The following is a 21,102-nucleotide window of genomic DNA, read 5'->3' as shown; positions in this document are numbered from 1 at the left end:
CTTGCACATGGACATTTTGTCTGCTGGATTTCAATTTGGCTTCCTCTGTACCTCACATAGTTTGGTAAATCTATGCATATTGGTCATCAAACTGTTCAGTAGACCCCTGGCATTCATATTTAGGGTGTTTTATGTTGGTATGTTATGAAATGTGGTCTACATAATGGGGCAAAATGCAAGCTTTGTAACAATTTTCAGAAATGTTATAAAAAACATTCTGTTTAGCAGAGCTTTGTAGTTTGGTAGTTTGCAGTAGAAAGATGTATTTACCCATTTTTGTTTTGTCAGAATGTGTACTTTCGGAAAATGTATGGTTTTCTAAGGTCTCCATACTGTTAGGGGGTCTTATGGCACATAATACACATACCGGGTGCAAAAACTGCACGAGCCAGAGTGTCATTCGTGAAAATTAATATGCACTATTTTTATTTGGGTGCCTCTGTACTCCGCATAGTTTGGTAAATCTATGCATATTGGGCATCAAACTGTTCAGTAGACCCCTAGCGTTCATATCTAGAGTGTTTTATATTGATACATTACAAATTGTGGGGGTACATAATGAGGTAAAATGCAATCTTTGTGACGATTTTCAGAAATGTCATAAAAACCATTCTGTTTAGCATAGCTTTGTAGTTTGGTAGTTTGCAGTAGAAAGATGTATTTACCCATTTTTGTTTTGTCAGAATGTGTACTTTCGGTAAATGTGTGGTTTTCTAGGGTCTCCATACTATTAGGGGGTCTTATGGCTCATAAGGCACATACCGGGTGCAAAAACCACACGAGCCGGAGTGTCATTCAAATTCATATGCACTATTTTCATTTGGGTGCCCCTGTACTCCGCATAGTTTGGTAAATCTATGCATATAGGGCATCTAACTGTTCAGTAGACCTCTGGTTTCCTATTTGGGGTGATTTTCCTTTGTACGCAAGAAATTGTGTGAGATAAATGTGGCAAATTGCAACATTTTTAGTAGATTTTCTGAAATGTCATAGAAACCACTAGCTTTAGGAAAGCTTTGCAGATTGGTACTTTGGTGTAGAAAGGACTCTTTACCCATGTTGGATTTGTCTGAACGTGTGCTTTCCAAAAATATATGGTTTTCAGGGTTTATTTCTGCAGTTTCTATCCCACATAAACCTGCCTTGTGGTTACGAATTAGGTAAAGGTAAGCCATGAAATTAGTGGGCACATGGTATATTTTGGGGTCTTTAAGTGCCATGTGCTTTGATAAACCTATGTACAGTGGGCATCAAACTGTTCAGCAGACCTCTGGGGTTCATATTTAGGGTGTTTTATCTTGGTACCTAATGACCTATAGAAAATAAGATGCTGCATATTAGAAGTTTTGAGGTGATTTTTGGAAATGTAATAAAATCGGCAAACTTTGGAAAGCTTTGCGGCTTGGTACTTTGGAGTAGAAAGACATGAGTACCCATTTTAGATTCGGGGGAATGTGTTCTTTCCAAAAATATATGACTTTCTGGGGTGAGTGTACTATTTACTAACTTTATCCCACATAAAATGATGTAAATGTGTTGATTTTTCAGAAGCTGAAATGACAGAAATGGCAGATCATATCGGGTATGTTCACATTGGGGCCCCAACATGCCACATACTTAGCTAAACCTATACATATTGGGCATCAAACTGTTCAGTTGACCCCTGGTGTTCAAATTTAGGGTGTTTTATCTTGGTACCTAATGCAATGTGGGAGATAAGATGCTGCAGTGGAAGCTTTGAGGGGATTTTTGGAATTGTTAACAAAATTCCTTACTCTAGAAATGCTTTGTGGCTTGGTACTTTGGAGTAGAAAGACACAGGTACACATTTTAGATTCAGGGGAATGTGTACTTTCCAAAAATATATGGCTTTCTAGGGTGAGCGTACTTTTTTGTAGCATTATCCCACACAAAATGATGTAAATGTGTTGATTTTGCAGAAGCTGAAATGACAGAAATGATTGATCATATGGGGGTATGTTCACATTGGGGCCCCTACATGCCACATACTTAGGTAAACCTATACATATTGGGCATCAAACTATTCAGTAGACCCCTGGCGTTCAAATTCAGGGTGTTTTATCTTGGTACCTAATTCTATGTGGGAGATAAGATTCTGTAAACTGGAAGCTTTGAGAGGATTTTTAAGAAATATTATTGAAATTGCCAACTTTAGGAAAGCTTTGCTGCTTGGTACTTTGGAGTCAAAAGACATGGGTACCCATTTTAGATTTGAGGGAATGTGTACTTTCCAAAAATATATGGCTTTCTGCGGTGAGCGTACTTTTTTGTAGTGTTGTCCCACACAAAATAATGTAAATGTGATGATTTTGCATAAGCTGGAGTGACAGAAATGACAGTACATATGGGGGCATGTTCACATTGGGGCCCCTACATGCCACATACTTAGGTAAACCTATACATATTGGGCATCAAACTGTTCAGTGGACCCCTGGCGTTCATATTTAGGGTGTTTTATCTGGTTACTTTATGACCTGTAGGATATAAGATACTATAGACTGGAAGCTTTGAAGCGATTTTTAAGACATTTCACAAATTTTGATAAAAACCAATAACTTTAGGAAAGCATTGCGACTTGGCAGTTTGGAGCAGACAGACAGTTGTGCCTATTCTGTATTCCCCAGAATCTGTTCTTTCTAAAAATGTATAATTTTCTGGGATAAACTTTCTGTTAGTGGAATTTTTGATCTTGAAATCTAAAGTATGCAGCTTTCTGGAGCAGTGCTTTAGGAATTTGGTAGTGTACTGCTGGGAGTTTTTGACCTATACGGGTGAGGAATCTCCATAAAACTATATATATTTGGTATTGGCACGTTCAGGAGACATTCAGACAGGACTTTCCAAATCAGTTGTATTTTTGTGCATAAAAAAATTTTTGTTTCTGGTGTATGTGTTTACAATGTGGAAAATATTATTTTTTTCATTTTTTAGACATTTAGAAGCCTATATCTTGTTACAGGATTGGAATACACCAAAATTCTACCATGTATTGAAAGCTTAGGTTGTCCTGAAAAAAACGATATATAGTTTTCCTGGGTAAACTAAAAGCCCTCCCTAGGAAATGCCCCTAAAGTGAAAGAATGCAAAATGTTCAAAAACTGTCTGGCAGTAGAAGTTCCACTTTGCTCAAAATGGCTGGCAGTGAAAGGGTTAAATGGTATCAGTACAGAGATTAACTGGCCCCCTGCATGGTTCACACCCCAGATTCAGGCTTTAATTCCCCTGTACTTTTCACACCTCAGGTCAGACTATAAGCACCTACATTGCTCACACTGGCACCTACATTGCTCACAGGGCAGGCAGAGTATGGCACACACAGGCAGCACAGGGCAGGCAGAGTATGGCACAAATAGGCAGCATAGTGCAGGCAGAGTATGGCACACACAGGCAGCACAGGGCAGGCAGAGTATAGAGGCAGCATCGGGCATGCAGAGTATGGCACACACAGGCAGCATAGGGCAGGCAGAGTATGGCTCACACAGCAGAGTATGGCACACACAGGCAGCAATGGGCAGGCAGAGTAGGGAAGACAGGCAGCATATGGCAGGCAGAGTATGGCACACACAGGCAGCATAGGGCAGGCAGAGTATGGCACACACAGGCAGCATAGGGCAGGCAGAGTATAGAGGCAGCATCGGGCATGCAGAGTATGGCACACACAGGCAGCATAGGGCAGGCAGAGTATGGCTCACACAGCAGAGTATGGCACACACAGGCAGCATAGGGCAGGCAGAGTATGGCACACACAGGCAATATAGGGCAGGCAGAGTATGGCACACACAGGCAGCATAGGGCCGGCAGAGTATGGCACACACAGGTAGCATAGGGCAGGCAGAGTATGGCACGCATAGGTAGCATAGGACAGACATAGTATGGCACACACAGACAGTATAGGGCAGGCAGAGTATGGCACACACAGACAGCATAGGGCAGGCAGAGTATGGCATATACAGACAGAGTATGGTACACACAGGCCGCATAGGGCAGGCAGAGTATGGCATATACAGACTTAGTATGGCACACACAGGCAGTATAGGGCAGGCAGAGTATGGCACACACAGACAGCATAGGGCAGGCAGAGTATGGCATATACAGGCAGAGTATGGCACACACAGGCAGCATATGGCAGGCAGAGTATGGCACACACAGGTAGCATATGGCAGGCACAGTATGGCACACAGAGGCAGCATAGGGCAGGCAGAGTATGGCACACACAGGCAGCATAGGGTAGGCAGAGTATGGCACACACAGACAGGGTAGGGTAGGGCAGGCAGAGTTTGGCACACACAGGTAGTATAGGGCAGGCAGAGTATGGCACACAGGCAGCACAGGGCAGGCAGAGTAGGGCTCACACTGGCAGCACAGGGCAGGCAGAGTATGGCACACACAGGCAGGGTAGGGCAGGCAGAGTATGGCACGCACAGGCAGCATATGGCAGGCAGAGTATGGCACACACAGGCAGCATAGGGCAGGCAGAGTATGACACACACAGACAGAGTATGGCACACACAGGCAGCATAGGGCAGGCAGAGTATGGCACACACAGGTAGAATATGGCAGGCACAATATGGCACACATAGGCAGCATAGGGCAGGCAGAGTATGGCACACACAGGCAGCATAGGGTAGACAGAGTATGGCACACACAGACAGGGTAGGGCAGGCAGAGTTTGGCACACACAGGCAGCACAGGGCAGGCAGAGTAGGGCTGACACTGGCAGCACAGGGCAGGCAGAGTTTGGCACACACAGGTAGTATAGGGCAGGCAGAGTATGGCACACAGGCAGCACAGGGCAGGCAGAGTAGGGCTCACACTGGCAGCACAGGGCAGGCAGAGTATGGCACACACAGGCAGCATATGGCAGGCAGAGTATGGCACACACAGGCAGCGTAGGGTAGGCAGAGTATGGCACACACAGGCAGAGTATGGCACACACAGGCAGCATAGGGCAGGCAGAGTATGGCACACACAGGTAGCATATGGCAGGCACAGTATGGCACACACAGGCAGCATAGGGTAGGCAGAGTATGGCACACACAGACAGGGTAGGGCAGGCAGGGTTTGGCACACACAGGTAGTATAGGGCAGGCAGAGTAGGGCTCACACTGGCAGCACAGGGCAGGCAGAGTATGGCACACACAGGCAGCATATGGCAGGCAGAGTATGGCACACACAGGGAGTATACGACAAACAGAGTATGGCACACATGGGCAGGGTTTCCAGGTACAGTTTGTTACACAGGCAGCATAGGGTAGGCCTGTGTAATTCTTTCACATATGAATAATGATTGATATCCCTGCAGTGGGTTTTTGCTGCACTACCATCATTAATGTGGGCATGGTCTTAAAAGCCCTTGTGATAACATGGGTGCAGTTTGAAATAGGCATGGTTTTAAAAAGGGGAGTGGTCAAAACTGGCTTCCATTAGTGGCCCTACATTATGTATGCTAGAGAAATTCCGGCCCTCAACACCACAGAAGTTGGACAGCACTGGTCTATTATAATAGGGCCTTTGTATAAATGGGATATGGTGGAATAGGGGATATACATTTGAAGGGGGTCTCTTTGCATTTCAATGTTTAGGTCCTCACTCTAGGGGTGTAAGGCAGTTAGGGCTGGGCCCCCATACCAATACCACTCTAGGGGTGTAAGGCAGTTAGGGTTGGACCCCCGTACCAGTACCACTCTAGGGGTGTAAGGCTGTTAGGTTTGGGCCCCCATACCAGTACCCCTCTAGGGGTGTAAGGCAGTTAGGGTTGGGCCTCTGTACCAGTACCACTCTAGGGGTGTAAGGCAGTTAGGGTAGGGCCCCCATACCAGTACCCCTCTAGGGGTGTAAGGCAGTTAGGGTTGGGCCTCTGTACCAGTACCACTCTAGGGGTGTAAGGCAGTTAGGGTTGGGCCCCCCTACCAGTACCACTCTAGGGGTTTAAGGCAGTTAGGGTTGGGCCCCCCTACCAGTACCACTCTAGGGGTGGAAGGCAGTTAGGGTTGGGCCCCCGTACCAGTACCACTCTAGGGGTGTAAGGCAGTTAGGGTTGGCCCCCGTACCAGTACCACTCTAGGGGTGTAAGGCAGTTAGGGTTGGGCCCCCGTACCAGTACCACTCTAGGGGTGTAAGGCAGTTAGGACTGAGCCGCCGTACCAGTACCAGTCTAGGGGTGTAAGGCAGTTAGGGCTGAGCCCCCGTACCAGTACCACTCTAGGGGTGTAAGGCAGTTAGGGTTGGGCCCCCGTACCAGTACCACTCTAGGGGTGTAAGGCAGTTAGGGTTGGCCCCCGTACCAGTACCACTCTAGGGGTGTAAGGCAGTTAGGGTTGGGCCCCCGTACCAGTACCACTCTAGGGGTGTAAGGCAGTTAGGACTGAGCCGCCGTACCAGTACCACTCTAGGAGTGTAAGGCAGTTAGGGTTGGGCCCCCGTACCAGTACCACTCTAGGGGTGTAAGGCAGTTAGGGTTGGGCCCCCGTACCAGTACCACTCTAGGGGAGTAAGGCAGTTAGGGTTGGGCCCCCGTACCAGTACCACTCTAGGGGTGTAAGACAGTTAGGGTTGAGCCGCTGTATCAGTACCACTCTAGGGGTGTAAGGCAGTTAGGGTTGGGCCCCTGTACCAGTACCACTCTAGGGGTGTAAGGCAGTTAGGGTTGGGCCCCCGTACCAGTACCACTCTAGGGGTGTAAGGCAGTTAGGGTTAGGCCCCCGTACCAGTACCACTCTAGGGGAGTAAGGCAGTTAGGGTTGGGCCCCCGTACCAGTACCACTCTAGGGGTGTAAGACAGTTAGGGTTGAGCCGCTGTATCAGTACCACTCTAGGGGTGTAAGGCAGTTAGGGTTGGGCCCCTGTACCAGTACCACTCTAGGGGTGTAAGGCAGTTAGGGTTGGGCCCCCGTACCAGTACCACTCTAGGGTGTAAGGCAGTTAGGGTTGGGCCCCCGTACCAGTACCACTCTAGGGGTGTAAGGCAGTTAGGGTTGGGCCCCCGTACCAGTACCACTCTAGGGGTGTAAGGCAGTTAGGGTTGGGCCCCAGTACCAGTACCACTCTAGGGGTGTAAGACAGTTAGGGTTGAGCCACTGTATCAGTACCACTCTAGGGGTGTAAGACAGTTAGGGTTGAGCCACTGTATCAGTACCACTCTAGGGGTGTAAGGCAGTTAGGGTTGGGCCCCAGTACCAGTACCACTCTAGGGGTGTAAGACAGTTAGGGTTGAGCCACTGTATCAGTACCACTCTAGGGGTGTAAGGCAGTTAGGGTTGGGCCCCAGTACCAGTACCACTCTAGGGGTGTAAGACAGTTAGGGTTGAGCCACTGTATCAGTACCACTCTAGGGGTGTAAGGCAGTTAGGGTTGGGCCCCCGTACCAGTACCACTCTAGGGGTGTAAGGCAGTTAGGGTTGGGCCCCCGTACCAGTACCACTCTAGGGGTGTAAGGCAGTTAGGGTTAGGCCCCCGTACCAGTACCACTCTAGGGGTGTAAGGCAGTTAGGGTTGAGCCCCTGTACCAGTACCACTCTAGAGGTGTAAGGCAGTTAGGGTTGAGCCCCTGTACCAGTACCACTCTAGGGGTGTAAGGCAGTTAGGGTTGGGCCCCCGTACCAGTACCACTCTAGGGGTGTAAGGCAGTTAGGGTTAGGCCCCCGTACCAGTACCACTCTAGGGGTGTAAGGCAGTTAGGGTTGAGCCCCTGTACCAGTACCACTCTAGAGGTGTAAGGCAGTTAGGGTTGGGCCCCTGTACCAGTACCAGTCTAGGGGTGTAAGGCAGTTAGTGTTGAGCTAGAAAGAATAGTTCTGAGCACCTACCTAGGACTGGCAGTTTTGGAGGTATCTCTCCCAGACCATATTGCCTGTAGTGTAGGGATCCCAGTGAATAGGTAATCAGGATAGAAAATTCCCTGAGGAGATCCACTATGGGGTGGGGCAAAGGGGAAGTGAGATTCCTGCCAAGTCTGTACTCAGGGGAGTGTCAGTCTGTATTACACTCTGTATATGGTGTTGCCTGTACCACTGGCCCCTGAGAAGCTGAATTGTGAGTACCCCTGTGGGGGTTCATTGCACACTTGTTATTTTGTTGTGTGCAAGAACCTCTGGCGCCCTCTGTTTTTATTTTTCTGTATAGCAGCAAGAGAGGTGTAGTTGCACAACCCCCTCACCTTCCCCTTCCACTTAGCGAAGGCCCATTCTGGGTGAGAGAGTACAGTGTAACCCATGTTCTACTGGTACTAGTACAGGAAGTCAGCTATTGAGCTGAAATAGAGGTCACAGTTGTATCTGAGTAGGAGTAAGGCCTAAATGCCTGGGGAATTACTGATAACAGTACCATGAGGTGACTGCATCGGAATAAAGGCACAAACAACAAAATAACTGTTTGTATTAATGACCCAGGGGCTAGGGATGGATAATGCCTACCAATGATGCTACCACAAGGCTGAATGGGGTAGGATTTCTGCAGATGAAAACTATAGCTCTGAACAGCATAAAGATGGCAGCTATACTGATCCTTTTCCTGTATTACACATGGTCACATGGTAAGGTATGGTAGGCTAGAAAGGACATTTCTAAAGGCGATGACAATATAATCATTAAGAAACCACTAGTTGGCGCAATAAAATGCAATAAAACAACAACTGGAGGTATGACATTGAGTTTATATGGCTCTAAAAGCCCCAAGTATGAACCCAAACTGAGCCAACTTGGAAGGGTTGAACTTGATGGTCTTTTTTCAACCCTATATAACTATGTAGCTATGTAACTGAATTGCTTCTTGTGATGAAAATTCAGATGTGTCTTGAAAAGTGCAAATGAAAATATGGGAAAATAAGTAGAAAATAACTGTCTCCAATTAACTACAAATTTAGTTCAGGTTAAAGAAAATATAATGATATAATTCATTTGTTTGTTGTATTATTTCCAGAGATGGCCAACTATCCCCTGGGTGCCGGTGTTTATATTCTATCTACTAAGCAAATCCTCTCTCTGCTCTCTATAAAATGAGGGTTGGATGAGCCGGGCCCCTTACTCTGTTCTACACACACAGCCCAACCCTGGGGCCCCTGTGTCTCTCTGTGCCACTGACTGTTACTGGGGCAAATCCTCTCTCTGCTCTCTATAAAATGAGGGTTGGATGAGCCGGGCCCCTTACTCTGTTCTACACACACAGCCCAACCCTGGGGCCCCTGTGTCTCTCTGTGCCACTGACTGTTACTGGGGCAAATCCTCTCTCTGCTCTCTATAAAATGAGGGTTGGATGAGCCGGGCCCTTGATGCTTTATATTAGATGATTTTAGTTTCTCTGGAGGCGCAATGCTGGGGGCCGTGGCTTTCCTGATACGGATCTATCTGACCGCCCTACGGGCAATATCCTGCGATTCTCAAATTCAGACCAAGAGTCTAGCCTGTCAACTGGAAATCATAAAAACATATGAGGATTATGAATACATAAAGGAAGGAGATATTATCATTGCAGGGGTGTTGACTGTGAATACTCTCATGGTGTCACTTAGCTATCCGATAGAATTCTATGACATTATGATATGTGTCGGGTAAGTTCTGCCTCTTACAGACAATACACACATCAATGTAATAATAAATGGGCTAAAGTACAGGAACAATATAGATCAATGTTTGTACTCAGAGATTTCCTCTTGTGTTTTTGTATTAAACACATTGTCAGTATCCTCGGAATATGGTTTCATCATCATCATCATCATCATCATCATCATCATCATCATCATCATCATCATCGCATATTACACCCACTGGGGCAAAAATAAGGTGCATAAATGAGAAAGAAAATGTACAATTGGGGTGTGAATGTTTTTTTTATATCATCTTCCATGTATATTGATGTAAAATATTTACTTTGAAGTATCATGAAAACGTAATAAGAAAGTCATATCTTGGGGATTAAGTAACTTTTTTAATTATAATTCATTGAAATTTCTGTGCTGTTTCTGAAATAATCACATTATTCTTCACTGTTTCCCTAAAGCACCCTGCCTCTCTTTATTCTTCATGCAGGAGTTGGGCGGTCAGATTTTGATTGACAGTTCAGTCTAACACAGATTATAGGGAGGGGTGGTCCCTTTCCCAGATATGTTAGGGTGAAGACACACAGAGCTACTTGTTGTGGCTGCTAAACCAGACAATGCTGATCATTTACTGATAATTGTCCCTACGTGTGTTTAGCAGAGGCAATTCTCAGTACTGTCTATGGCAGGGGATTTTCTGGGGTTTAGTAGCCGTGACAAGTTGCTGCTACTCTGTGTGTCTTCACCCTTAGAGCTTAAAAGACAACCCCAAACATTATTTGCCTAATAAAAGAAAACACAGTCCCAAGCAACTTACCAATATGAATTTATTGAAAATTGAATAAGTGCTTTACAAATTAAGTGTAAATGTAATTGCTATTGAAAGCAGCATTTGCTACTCCTGAGTTTTTCCTGTTTGTTTAAAACTAAAAGGTTTTTTGGGGGGTCCATCAACTCCGGCTTGGAACTTTTACACATAGACTTATTGATTTATTTTTCACTATTAAAACCAGGGTCCCCAAACACAGTGTTTTTTTACTATATGACTGTGGTCCACGGTTAGAAAAACTGGTTGAACCCAACAACAGCCAATCAGATTTCATTCAGTGACTTTGCATGTTTTTCAAACCAATATGAAGTTTGTTCTCAAGTCTGGCTAAACTCTTCTTCTCTTCCCAGTGTTCTTGCAAAGAATTACAGGCAATTTGTGGATTTTCGTTTTGCTGTTGAGCAAATCAATAATAATTCAGCCAAATTACCCAACCTGACCCTGGGGTACCATATATATGATTCCTGTGGGGACCCCCGGAAGGCTGTGAGGAGCGTATTACAGATATTATCTGGTACCAGGGAGCCGGTTCCCAATTACTCCTGTGTGGGAAAGAGAAACATTGCTGGGTTTATTGGGGATGCAGCATCGGAGACAACTGTACCCATAGCCCAGATCCTTAATGTGTACGGTTATGCACAGGTAAGGAAATCTGCATTCAATACAACACTAATTTGGAACAATTTAAAACTTATGAATGTTATCAGTGTTTGTACAGCATTTTGTGCTACAATTACACAAGGCTAAAGGTTAAGTAGAGTTTGACTCAAATCAGTAGTCAAGTGGTTCTTTTTATTCAGTTCATTATGCAAAAACAATTCTTTTCTAAGTTGATACAATGGGAAAGCAAACACAATATTGTTGAGCACCCCTATAATATCACATATTGAACATTTCTCTACAATGTATGTAAAAACAGGCGATGATGTTATGTTAACCTTATATTTAATAAAGTTGTTTTTTTTTTGTAAGGTAAATAAATGTTCTTGAACATTTTATCATAAAAAACTCTTCCTTTCAAGATGGTATAAGCTAAGTTGTACTTGAATTCTTTAGATGGTATCTTGCTATCAAGGCCTTCTGGATCTTAGATTTTCATCTTATAAAGCTGTAGATGAAACCTGTATGTTTGCAAAAAAGAGTAGTGAGAGCCAATACAATCTGCACGTATTTAGGTAAAGCGTTCTCCAATCAAATAGCAAACTATCATGGGCAGAGACAACGAGAAACTGAGACCCTTTACTGCAGTTGTTCTCAACCTTCCTAATGCCGTGACCCTTTAATACAGTTCCTCATGTTGCGGTGACCCCCAACCATAAAATTATTCCTAAGACCATTGGAAATATGTGTTTTCTGATGGTCTCAGGTGACCCCTGTGAAAGGGTCGTTCAACCCCCAAAGGGGTCTCGACCCACAGGTTCAGAACCACTGCTCTATTGGGAAGGCAAACAGCACCCTATATCTTTCAGGTTTGCGCCTGGAAATAAATAAAATCAAATCTCTTGCTGTATAAATTAAAGCTGATTACAGTTCCAGTGGAATGAACTGTATAATGTAGATTAATATTAAAAAAAGTATGAAGTATAAAAAACAGAGCTTGTGTAGAGTGGTATAAACATGGATATAAAGAATAGTGATGAGCGAATCTGTTCCATTTGGTTTTTCCGAAAAATTCGCGAAACTGCTGTAAAATTCTAAAAACTGTGAAAAATCCGTTAAAAGTGGCTACCGCATAACTTTTTTGACGCACGCAACCTTTTTTTTTTAAGTGGTCACAACTTTTTTAACGTGACCACTACTCTTGCCTCAGTCACCACAATTCTTTCATTGCACTTTCTTTGCAGCCATTTCAGGAAAAAAATTGGCAACGCCGAAATGTGGAATTTCTCAATAATAAAGAAGATGCATCTATAAAATAAATAGGGTTGCACCAAACCCACTTTTTTGGGGTTCAGCTGAACCCCCAAATCCACCCTGATGGATTCTGCCGAATCCCGAACCGAATCCAAATCCTAATTAGGATCCTAATTAATATGCTGATTAGGATCGGAAGCGGTTAAAAAATCCCCTGACTGTTTAACCCTTTCCGAATGCTAATTAGCATGTGCTAATTTATGCTAATTAGGATTCGGATTTGGTTCAGCCGGGACCGTGGATTCGGCCGAAACCAAATCCTTCAAAAACAGCCTGGATTCGGCCCGAATCCTGAACCGAATCCGGGATTTGGTGCATCCCTAAATATAAGAAAGTCCCTTTACAAGATATTATATACAATATTCTAAGCTAAAGAGCAACTGCCTCTCCCCAGTCCCAGCCACTTCCTTATCCATTACACAATGTACTTACTGGCTGACAAAGTCCATTAGCAGATACTTTCCCATTTACCTGATCATCAAACCAAAGTAAAATCCATAATTATTGTTTTGGATCAGCGGGTTACTATACACATATTGATAATAAATCCACTCTTTGTGATCTAGCTGATGTCTGGTTTTCCTTCCTTCTAAACAGATCAGCTACGGAGCTACAGACCCATCGCTCAGTGACAGAATCTCCTTCCCGTACTTCTTCCGGACGCTTCAAAGTGATCACAGTCATTATTTGGCTTTAAGCAAGTTACTGAGATATTTTGAGTGGACGTGGATTGGAATTATTACATTTGATGATGACAGTGGAGAAAAAGAATTTCAACTGTTGACCAACTACCTGTCCATGGAAGGAATATGTGTTGAGTTCACTATAAAGATAGGCAATTATGTTGACAATATCGCAATGTATGAAATATATAGTGAGATCATCCAGAAATCCTCCACCAGTGTCATTATACTCTGTGGAACGGCTTCTGTCAATTTTGCGGAGACATTCAGAAACATGACAGACATGTTCCTCACAAAGACATTAATTGTTTCTTCAACTGTAGCAGCGAATCACAATAGTATGGATTATTATTTAGAAATATTCCATGGCAGTTTGGGCTTTGTGCAGCATTCAGAATATTCTCTAGACACTCCTGAGATGAGATCATTCGTAGAGAGTTTCCATCCGTTGAGATACCCAGACGACAAACTACTGGAAGATATTTGGATGCAATGTCATTTATGTTTGTCAGAAGACCCAAGTAAAAATGATTTGCATGAGAAGCTTTATGCATCTAAACTTCACAACTGTACAGGGCAGGACAATATTACCAACCTTCTCGGTATTGAGAGTAAATTGCATTTTCCCCATGTGCATTTCGCAGTTCGTATTATGTCTGGGGCTCTTCATGAAATGCAAAACTCGCCTAGCGAGCAGACCACTGAAAATAACACAAACGGGCATTATTATAAGTACAAGGTAAAATATTCTGGCGTGTACATGTAATTATTTAGAATGCTGCAGTGTCCGAGAGGGAGGAGAGACAGCAAAAGAGAGAGAAATAATAGAGAGTGAGAGAGAGAAAAACAGAAGTATGGTATAGAGCAGGGGTGGGCAAACTACGGCCCGCAGGCCACATCCAGCCCACTGGCCTTTTCGATCTGGCCTGCTGACTCTGGCCCCCTTAAAAGAATTTCGGGCCCTGATTGGTTGCGCCCCGTGCGTAACGTCAGCACGCACAGGGCGCAACCATATAAAAAGAAGGAACGGGGAGCCGGGGTCAGAAGCAGCTGGAGGATTCAGGTAGCCACAGGTAGTGGGGCAGGGGGCGGGAGATGGAGGATGCTGGGGAATGGAGCTGGAGGATGCTGCTGGGGGGATCTGATGGATGCTGCTGGGGGGGCTGAAGGAGGCTGCTTGGGGGGGAGCTGAAGGATGCTGCTTGGGGGGAGCGGAAGGATGCTGGGGAGGAGCTGGAGGATGTTGGGGAGGATGCTGGGGTGGGGAGCTGCAGGATGCTGGGGGGGAGCTGAGAGGCCCTGTGATTTCTGATGGCAGCCCTGGGCATAACACTTACTCCGTTGGTTACATAAGCTTCCCTTATCAGTCCATCTGTCGTCTCCCCAGCTACTATTGTCTCATCCCCTCTTCCTTTCTAAATATTATTACTGTATTGTTATTTTTTGTCCAGAATTATTTTGTTGTGTTTGTATCTGATCTTAGGGGGAGATATATCAACCTATGAGTTTGACTTTTTTTGCACTAAAAAAGTAGTACTTTTCTCCTCTTGTTTTATATTGCTAAAAGATTGGCACTTAATAAGGTTGACCCATTTGTTGATTGTAAGACTAAGGAGGTGATTGATTTTTTTTTCCTCGATTCGAGTTTTTTGTGCTTAAAAAACTCTAATTCGAATTATGGCTAAAAAAACTTGAAAGTCTGGTATTTATTAAGTGCTTGAATGAAAGACTTCGCCATCTAAAAGCTTGTGAGTTTCTATAGAAGTCAAAGGGATTTGTCCTTGTCAAAGTAAAGTCATATTTTCAATTTTCGAGTTTTATTCGAGGTTGTAAACTCAAAAATTCGAGGTATTTAAGTTTTCCATTAAACATGAATGCTTTTAAACTACCTTCAATTTTAGGCAAAAAAGAGACGACCATTAAACTCATCTATCTGTCCCTTAACAGCTGCATCGCTATTTGAAAAACATTCGATACAAAACAATACAAAATAAAACCAAAATATTTAATGAGAATGGAGAGTTAATTGGTGAATACTTGATTTATAATTACATCATGGATCCGGGCTCACAAATAATTGTGAATTATCTTGGAGTTTTCAATCCCTGGGCACCGTCTGATTGGAAGCTAGAGATTCTATCCTCTGATATACGCTGGAAGACCAGTGACGGCAAGGTCAGAAACTAATTATAAGAAGAAGGAAAGACATAATCAATGGAGGGTGCAAAATGTTAGGCACACCTGAATGTATATAAATGGTTACCTGGCACCCCAGGCCGGTGCTTCTCTTCTCAAAAACCTGCACCGGCCTGTAGTACTACTGTAAGAGTGCCATGCAGCCTCCTTCTTCAACCTCCTGGATTCTCTCTATGGAGTGGGAGTGAAAAGCCTAACTTAAGGTGGCCATATATGGGCAGATTTTAGCTGCCAATTCTGGTCCTTTAGACCACTTAGGCAGCTTATCTGCCCGTGTATGGGCACCCCTAATGGGCCTACCTGACCAAGATCTGGCCTAAAATTGGCCAAATCTTGATCAGGCAGGTTTGATTTGATGCGGTCCCAAGGCCAAAGGAGAAAAGAGGTCCCTGCCACATAGACATACATTTGTTAGGGGTGGGTAAATTATAGACATATAGGGTAAAAAGTGCCCACATTCAAAATAGTTGGGGCACAGGCATATACAGTAAGTACCAAGTTTAAATAAGATGTTGTTTTGCTGTGCCAAGAGAAAGGATCTCCAATTATTATTGATGACCTTAATACTGATACTTTCTTACTGAAATATCCAAGACCGAATCAGCCATAAGGAATGGGAAGAGAGACTTTTTCAAATGCAATAAGAAACCCAGGCATGCATGGCGACACAAGAGATAAATAGAAAATCGTAGGGTGTTGGAGAAGTGTTTGAAAGAAGAAGGGTGGTGGAAGAAGTTAAAAGGAGAATAGTGATGATATATACAATCACACAATATCCTTTCCTAAGTAAACTGCAACATATAGTATAATATCCTAGGCAAAAGAGCTGCAGTAGTGACGAGCGAATCTTTCCAGTTTTGCTTCACAAAAAAATCTGTAGGGTATTAATATGCTCAAAGAGCCATTAGTCCATTTGGGAGAGGTTAAAACCTTGATGTAGGGGCACATTCATCAAAGTACGATTTTCGGACATTGAAAAGAACGATACATGTATTAAATCCGATATTTTGTTGCGTAATTTTTGACACACAGTTCGAAAAAGTTGTGCAAATTAGCGAAAAAAATCAGCAAAAATACGCAAGGTACGAAAACTTAGAAAAAATATGATTTTTTTTTGTATTCGGAGGCAATCGTACTTTGATAAATGGGCCCCATAGTATAATATCCCAGGCAAAAGAGCTGCAGTTATCTGTAGGTAGAGATGAGCGAATCTTTCCAGTTTCGCGTCACAGAAAAATTTCTGAATCTTTGAAAAGATTTGCAAAATGGTGAAAATGGCAAAAATGTCACACGTGTAAAAAATGTGTCAAAAAAATGATGTGCAAGACTTTTTTTTGGCGTGTGCCAGATTTTTCCACGGCAAATGTTGTTACCCGCTTCACGAAAAATCCGTCAATGGCAGAACGCAGAAATTCGCTGTGAATCCATGCCTGGCGAATTGTTTCGTCCATCACTATCTGTAGAGCAGGGATCCCCAACCTTTCTTACTCGTGAGCCACAGTCAAATGTAAAAAGACTTGGAGAGCAACACAAGCACCATAAAAGTTCATTTAGGAGCCAAATAAGGGCTATTAGGCAGCCTCTATGCACCCTATCAGCTTACAGGGGGCTTTATTTGGTAGGAAATCTTGTTTTTATTTAACCAAAACTTGCCCCCAAGTCAGGAATTCAAAAATAACTACCTGGTTTGGGGGCACTGAGAGAAACATCCAAGGAGTTGGGGAGCAACATGTTGCTCCTGAGCCACTGGTTGGGGATCCCTGCTGTAGAGTATTACTATGCTCAAAGAGCCATTAGTCCATTTGGGAGAGGTTAAAACCTACATGTAGACTTGAATCAGTGATTGTTTAGGATGAGAATTCAAATCACAATGGAACATAAATACCCATAAATCTTTATATTTTACTTCTGTTATTTCTAGATCCCAAGAGCGCAATGTTCAGACAATTGTCCCCCCGGATTCAGGAAGGCAACAAAGCCCGGAGCCCAGTCCTGTTGTTACGACTGTGTCCCGTGTCCAGCTGGAGACATTTCTACTACTATTGGTATAATAGAATGACTGAGACTTTTAGTATAATATAGGGAGATCTGATATTCAGAGACAATTTGCAATTGGTCTTCATTTTTTACAATTTGTAGTTAATAATTTTTAGTTATTTCACTTTTTGTTTATCAGCTCTCCAGTTTGAAGTTTCAGCAGCTATCTGGTTGCTTGGGGCCAAATCAGGGAGCAGTTTGAATAAAAGGATGGTAAATGAATAGGAGGAGGACCTGAATAGAAAAACAAGTTGTAAAAAGCAACAATAACACTAAAACTGGAGCCTCAAAGAGCAATAGGTTTTGGAGATGTCGGGGTCAGTGACCCCCATTTGAAAGAGTTAGAAGAAAAGGGAAAAAAGATCAAAAACCATGGGAAATAAATAATAAACAATTAACCAATTGAAAAATTGCTTAAAATTGGCCATTCTATAACACACTAAAATTTAACTTAAAGATGAACCACCCCCTTTAGCAATGTAAAACCGCAAAAAAATGTGCAGTCTTCCCCGAGATGAATGACCTACAGCACCGCATCTCAACAGATTTCCAAGCAATTGTGGGCTCTAAATAGTATTTTATTTATAATTATTATCCAACTCTATTACCTAGATCAGGGATCCCTAACCTTTTATACACAGAGTCACATTCAAATGGAAAAAGTGTTGGGGGGCAACACAAGTATGGAAAAAGTTCCTTGGGGTGCAAGGAAGAGCTACAATTGGCTATATGTTAGCCCTATGTAGACTGGCAGCCTATAGAAGGCTCTGTTTGGCTTTATACTGGGTCTTATGCAACCAAAACTTGTCTCCAAGCCAGAAATACAAAAATAAGCCCCCGCTTTGAGGTCACTGGGAGGAACATCCAAGGGGTTGGTGAGTGACATGTTGCTCACAAACCACTGTTTGGGGTTCACTGACCTAGAATGTGCCATTTGCTAGTTTAGGGGTCCAGAACACTATTGGTACATATCTGTACAGTAGGAAATAACATAGGTTCCCAACACTTTTTACTTGTAAACTACATACTGTAGATGTAAAAAGTGTTCGGGTGCCAAATAAGGGATGTGATTGGCTATTTGGAAGCCCCATGGGGACTGCTGGCCTGTAGGAGGCTCTACTTGGAATAAAACTGTGTCTCTGGGCATCCAAAACTTGTCTCCAAGCCAGAAACTTAAAAATGGCACCTACTTTGGGGCCACTGGGAGCAATATCAAAGGGGTTGGTGAGCGCCATGTTGCTCCTGAGCCACTGGTTGGGGATCACTGCTCTAGACTACATATAGTCATTTTCAGGGCATTGTCAGGTTACATTTTCTTGAATGTTTGTGATGCTATTACAAGTTGGAATTTTCACAAGTACAATTTGAAAAAGTCACGTTTTTGCAACTTGCAAAAATGCATTTAGTCAAATTTTCTTTCTACCTAAAATTTGTAAGATGGGTGGGGGTTGTGTATAGTAAACCTGATGATGGGACCCGCCCATTTATTTGCCATAACATAAGTACAATCAGGGGTTTCCCCCTTGTCTTGTCATTATCACCATGTGCTGGTGCAATGGGAAGGGAGGTAGCGCATTCAAGGGTTGGTAACTTTTATTCCATTAAGATTAATGTCACACTGAGTGGATCCTCCAGTGATGACTTTTCACTTATGAAGAAACTTCCATGACTGCCTAATACTACCCTTGCCAATTCCAATTCACTTTAATCAGCTGTTTCCTGTGCACAAATGTACATTTTCAGATTGAAATCCACCTTGAAATGAAAGTTAATGGCAGGTGGCTCAGACCATATTGGGTGGTCACTAACATTTCTCCATTAGTGGGGAAAACACCAGTGATTTACTCTGCCTGACAGTTTCTTGGAATCATCATGGAGTCATTACATCATTATGTTTCTACTGTAAGAGTAACTCCTATCACTATGTTAGTTCCCGAAACCATCCCTTCTATGAGCAGAACAAGTCAAAAGGGTTGAGGAGACCACCTCATACATATGCAAATAAGTCAAAAGGGATTCTGGGAACAAATTCCTTAAGGCTCTTAGAAAAATCCCATTTACATGGGTTTATTCCATAGGCTAAAGCTCACCCACTGGGGTTTTAAAGCAGAAGCCGGGATAATAGCTGATCAGATTCCCAACTACAGAATCCTCCAATGAGAATCCCAGCTGATGTGAGTAAATCCGGCTCCCTGTTCTCTATTCCTGCAATTGGAGTTGGGAGCAATAAGCACAGTTTCCCAGCACTGAACAAGTCTGTCCCTTTATCCCCATGTCTGATTCCTGTGCCATATAATGACGGGAAAATGCCATCATTATCTCTATATGTAAGGTACCAGCAAGGGGCCTGACACAGTGCTGGGAATCAGCATTCCCATTGGTCACTTCTCTTGCATCTTTAATGAAGTTGCAAATTTGTTTTCAGCTTAGCAAATATAGTATTTATTTCTGGGACATAAGTTGTATATTCTGCTTCTAAAAAAGGAAGTAAGTATTTCAGTCTTGATGTCTCGTTGTTGTGTTACTGTATCTTTGCAGACAGCGAAATATGCACTCGATGCCCAGACAAGGAATGGCCCAATGAGAATAAGAATCAGTGTATCACCAAAACTGAAGAGTTCCTCACATTCGATAATAATATGTCTTTGATTTTTTTGTCCATCTCAGTTTTGATTTTTCTTGTAACTCTGCTGATATTAGGAGTCTTCATCACATACCAGGACACCCCCATAGTGAGAGCCAACAACCGGAGCCTGAGCTTCCTCCTCCTTGTCTCCATCAAGCTGAGCTTCCTCAGTGTGTTTCTGTTCCTCGGTCGCCCTGTGGATATAACCTGCATGCTGCGCATCATCACTTTTGGAATCACCTTCTCCATAGCTGTCTCTTCTCTCCTGGCCAAGACTATCATGGTTTGTGTTGCTTTCAAAGCCACCAAGCCAGGGAGCTCATGGAGAAAATGGCTGGGAGTCAAACTGTCCAATTCTGTAGTCTTGTTCTGCTCATCCATTCAAATAATCATCTGCATGACTTGGTTGGCCATTTCTCCTCCCTTTCAGGAACTGGACATTCACACTTCCCCTGGAACCATCATCATTCAGTGCAATGAGGGCTCAGCTATTGGCTTTTACTCAGTTATTGGGTATATGGGGCTTCTGGCAGCTGTTAGTTTTGTTTTAGCATTTTTAGCTCGGAGCTTACCGGACAGTTTTAATGAGGCCAAGTACATCACTTTCAGCATGCTGCTCTTCTGCAGTGTTTGGATCACAATGATCCCGGCCTATCTGAGCACCAAAGGCAAAAACACTGTGTGTGTGGAGATATTTGCCATAATCACCTCAAGCGCGGGGCTTTTAGCCTGTATATTTCTGCCCAAATGTTACATTATTTTGTTCAGACCTGAAATGAACACAAAATCACATTTACTTGGAAACAGAATTGAATATGCTGTTTAATTCCATTTAAGAATAGTTGTATATCGAATGCTTTATTTACAGAATGACTAGCCTAAGTGAAAAAACTAAAACATTAGAAAGATAATTTTAGTTTATTATAGGGGACCTGTCACCTAAGAAATAATTCCAAATTTATTCTATAATGTTAGCTGAGCAAAAAAAACTTGACTTACACAGTATAAATAATTTAAATCTTGTTTCCTTCACTCTTGGAATTGCTCAGTCACAGCCAGCAGGCCGGCACCATTTTGTGGACATGGTTAGTAAGGCAAGTTTTGTATCACCCCAAAATCTTGACTATGAAGATTTTCATTTATCCAGGTCATGGTATATCTAGTATAAGTAAATCTAGAGCAACTGGACTTCCTAAGTAATCTGAAGAACTGAAGAAGCTGCTCGGATGAGTAGTGAAACGTTGTCAATGATTTCTTAGCATGT

General features: G+C 43.3%; 1 protein-coding gene across 1 annotated transcript; it reads left to right on the top strand.

Annotated features, from left to right (window-relative positions):
- Positions 1 to 9,326: 9,326 nt before the first annotated feature.
- LOC100493626 (vomeronasal type-2 receptor 26-like) lies at positions 9,327 to 20,664 on the top strand. Its single transcript, XM_012956049.2, has 6 exons — positions 9,327 to 9,565; positions 10,733 to 11,024; positions 12,894 to 13,718; positions 14,927 to 15,154; positions 17,097 to 17,220; positions 19,751 to 20,664. The coding sequence occupies exons 1-6, from the start codon at positions 9,327 to 9,329 to the stop codon at positions 20,662 to 20,664; spliced, it is 2,622 nt and encodes an 873-aa protein (XP_012811503.2).
- Positions 20,665 to 21,102: the final 438 nt, after the last annotated feature.

Source organism: Xenopus tropicalis, chromosome 1, assembly GCF_000004195.4.
Source record: "Xenopus tropicalis strain Nigerian chromosome 1, UCB_Xtro_10.0, whole genome shotgun sequence".
Lineage (NCBI taxonomy): Eukaryota > Metazoa > Chordata > Amphibia > Anura > Pipidae > Xenopus > Xenopus tropicalis.
This window is presented reverse-complemented; position numbering and strand designations above follow the sequence as displayed.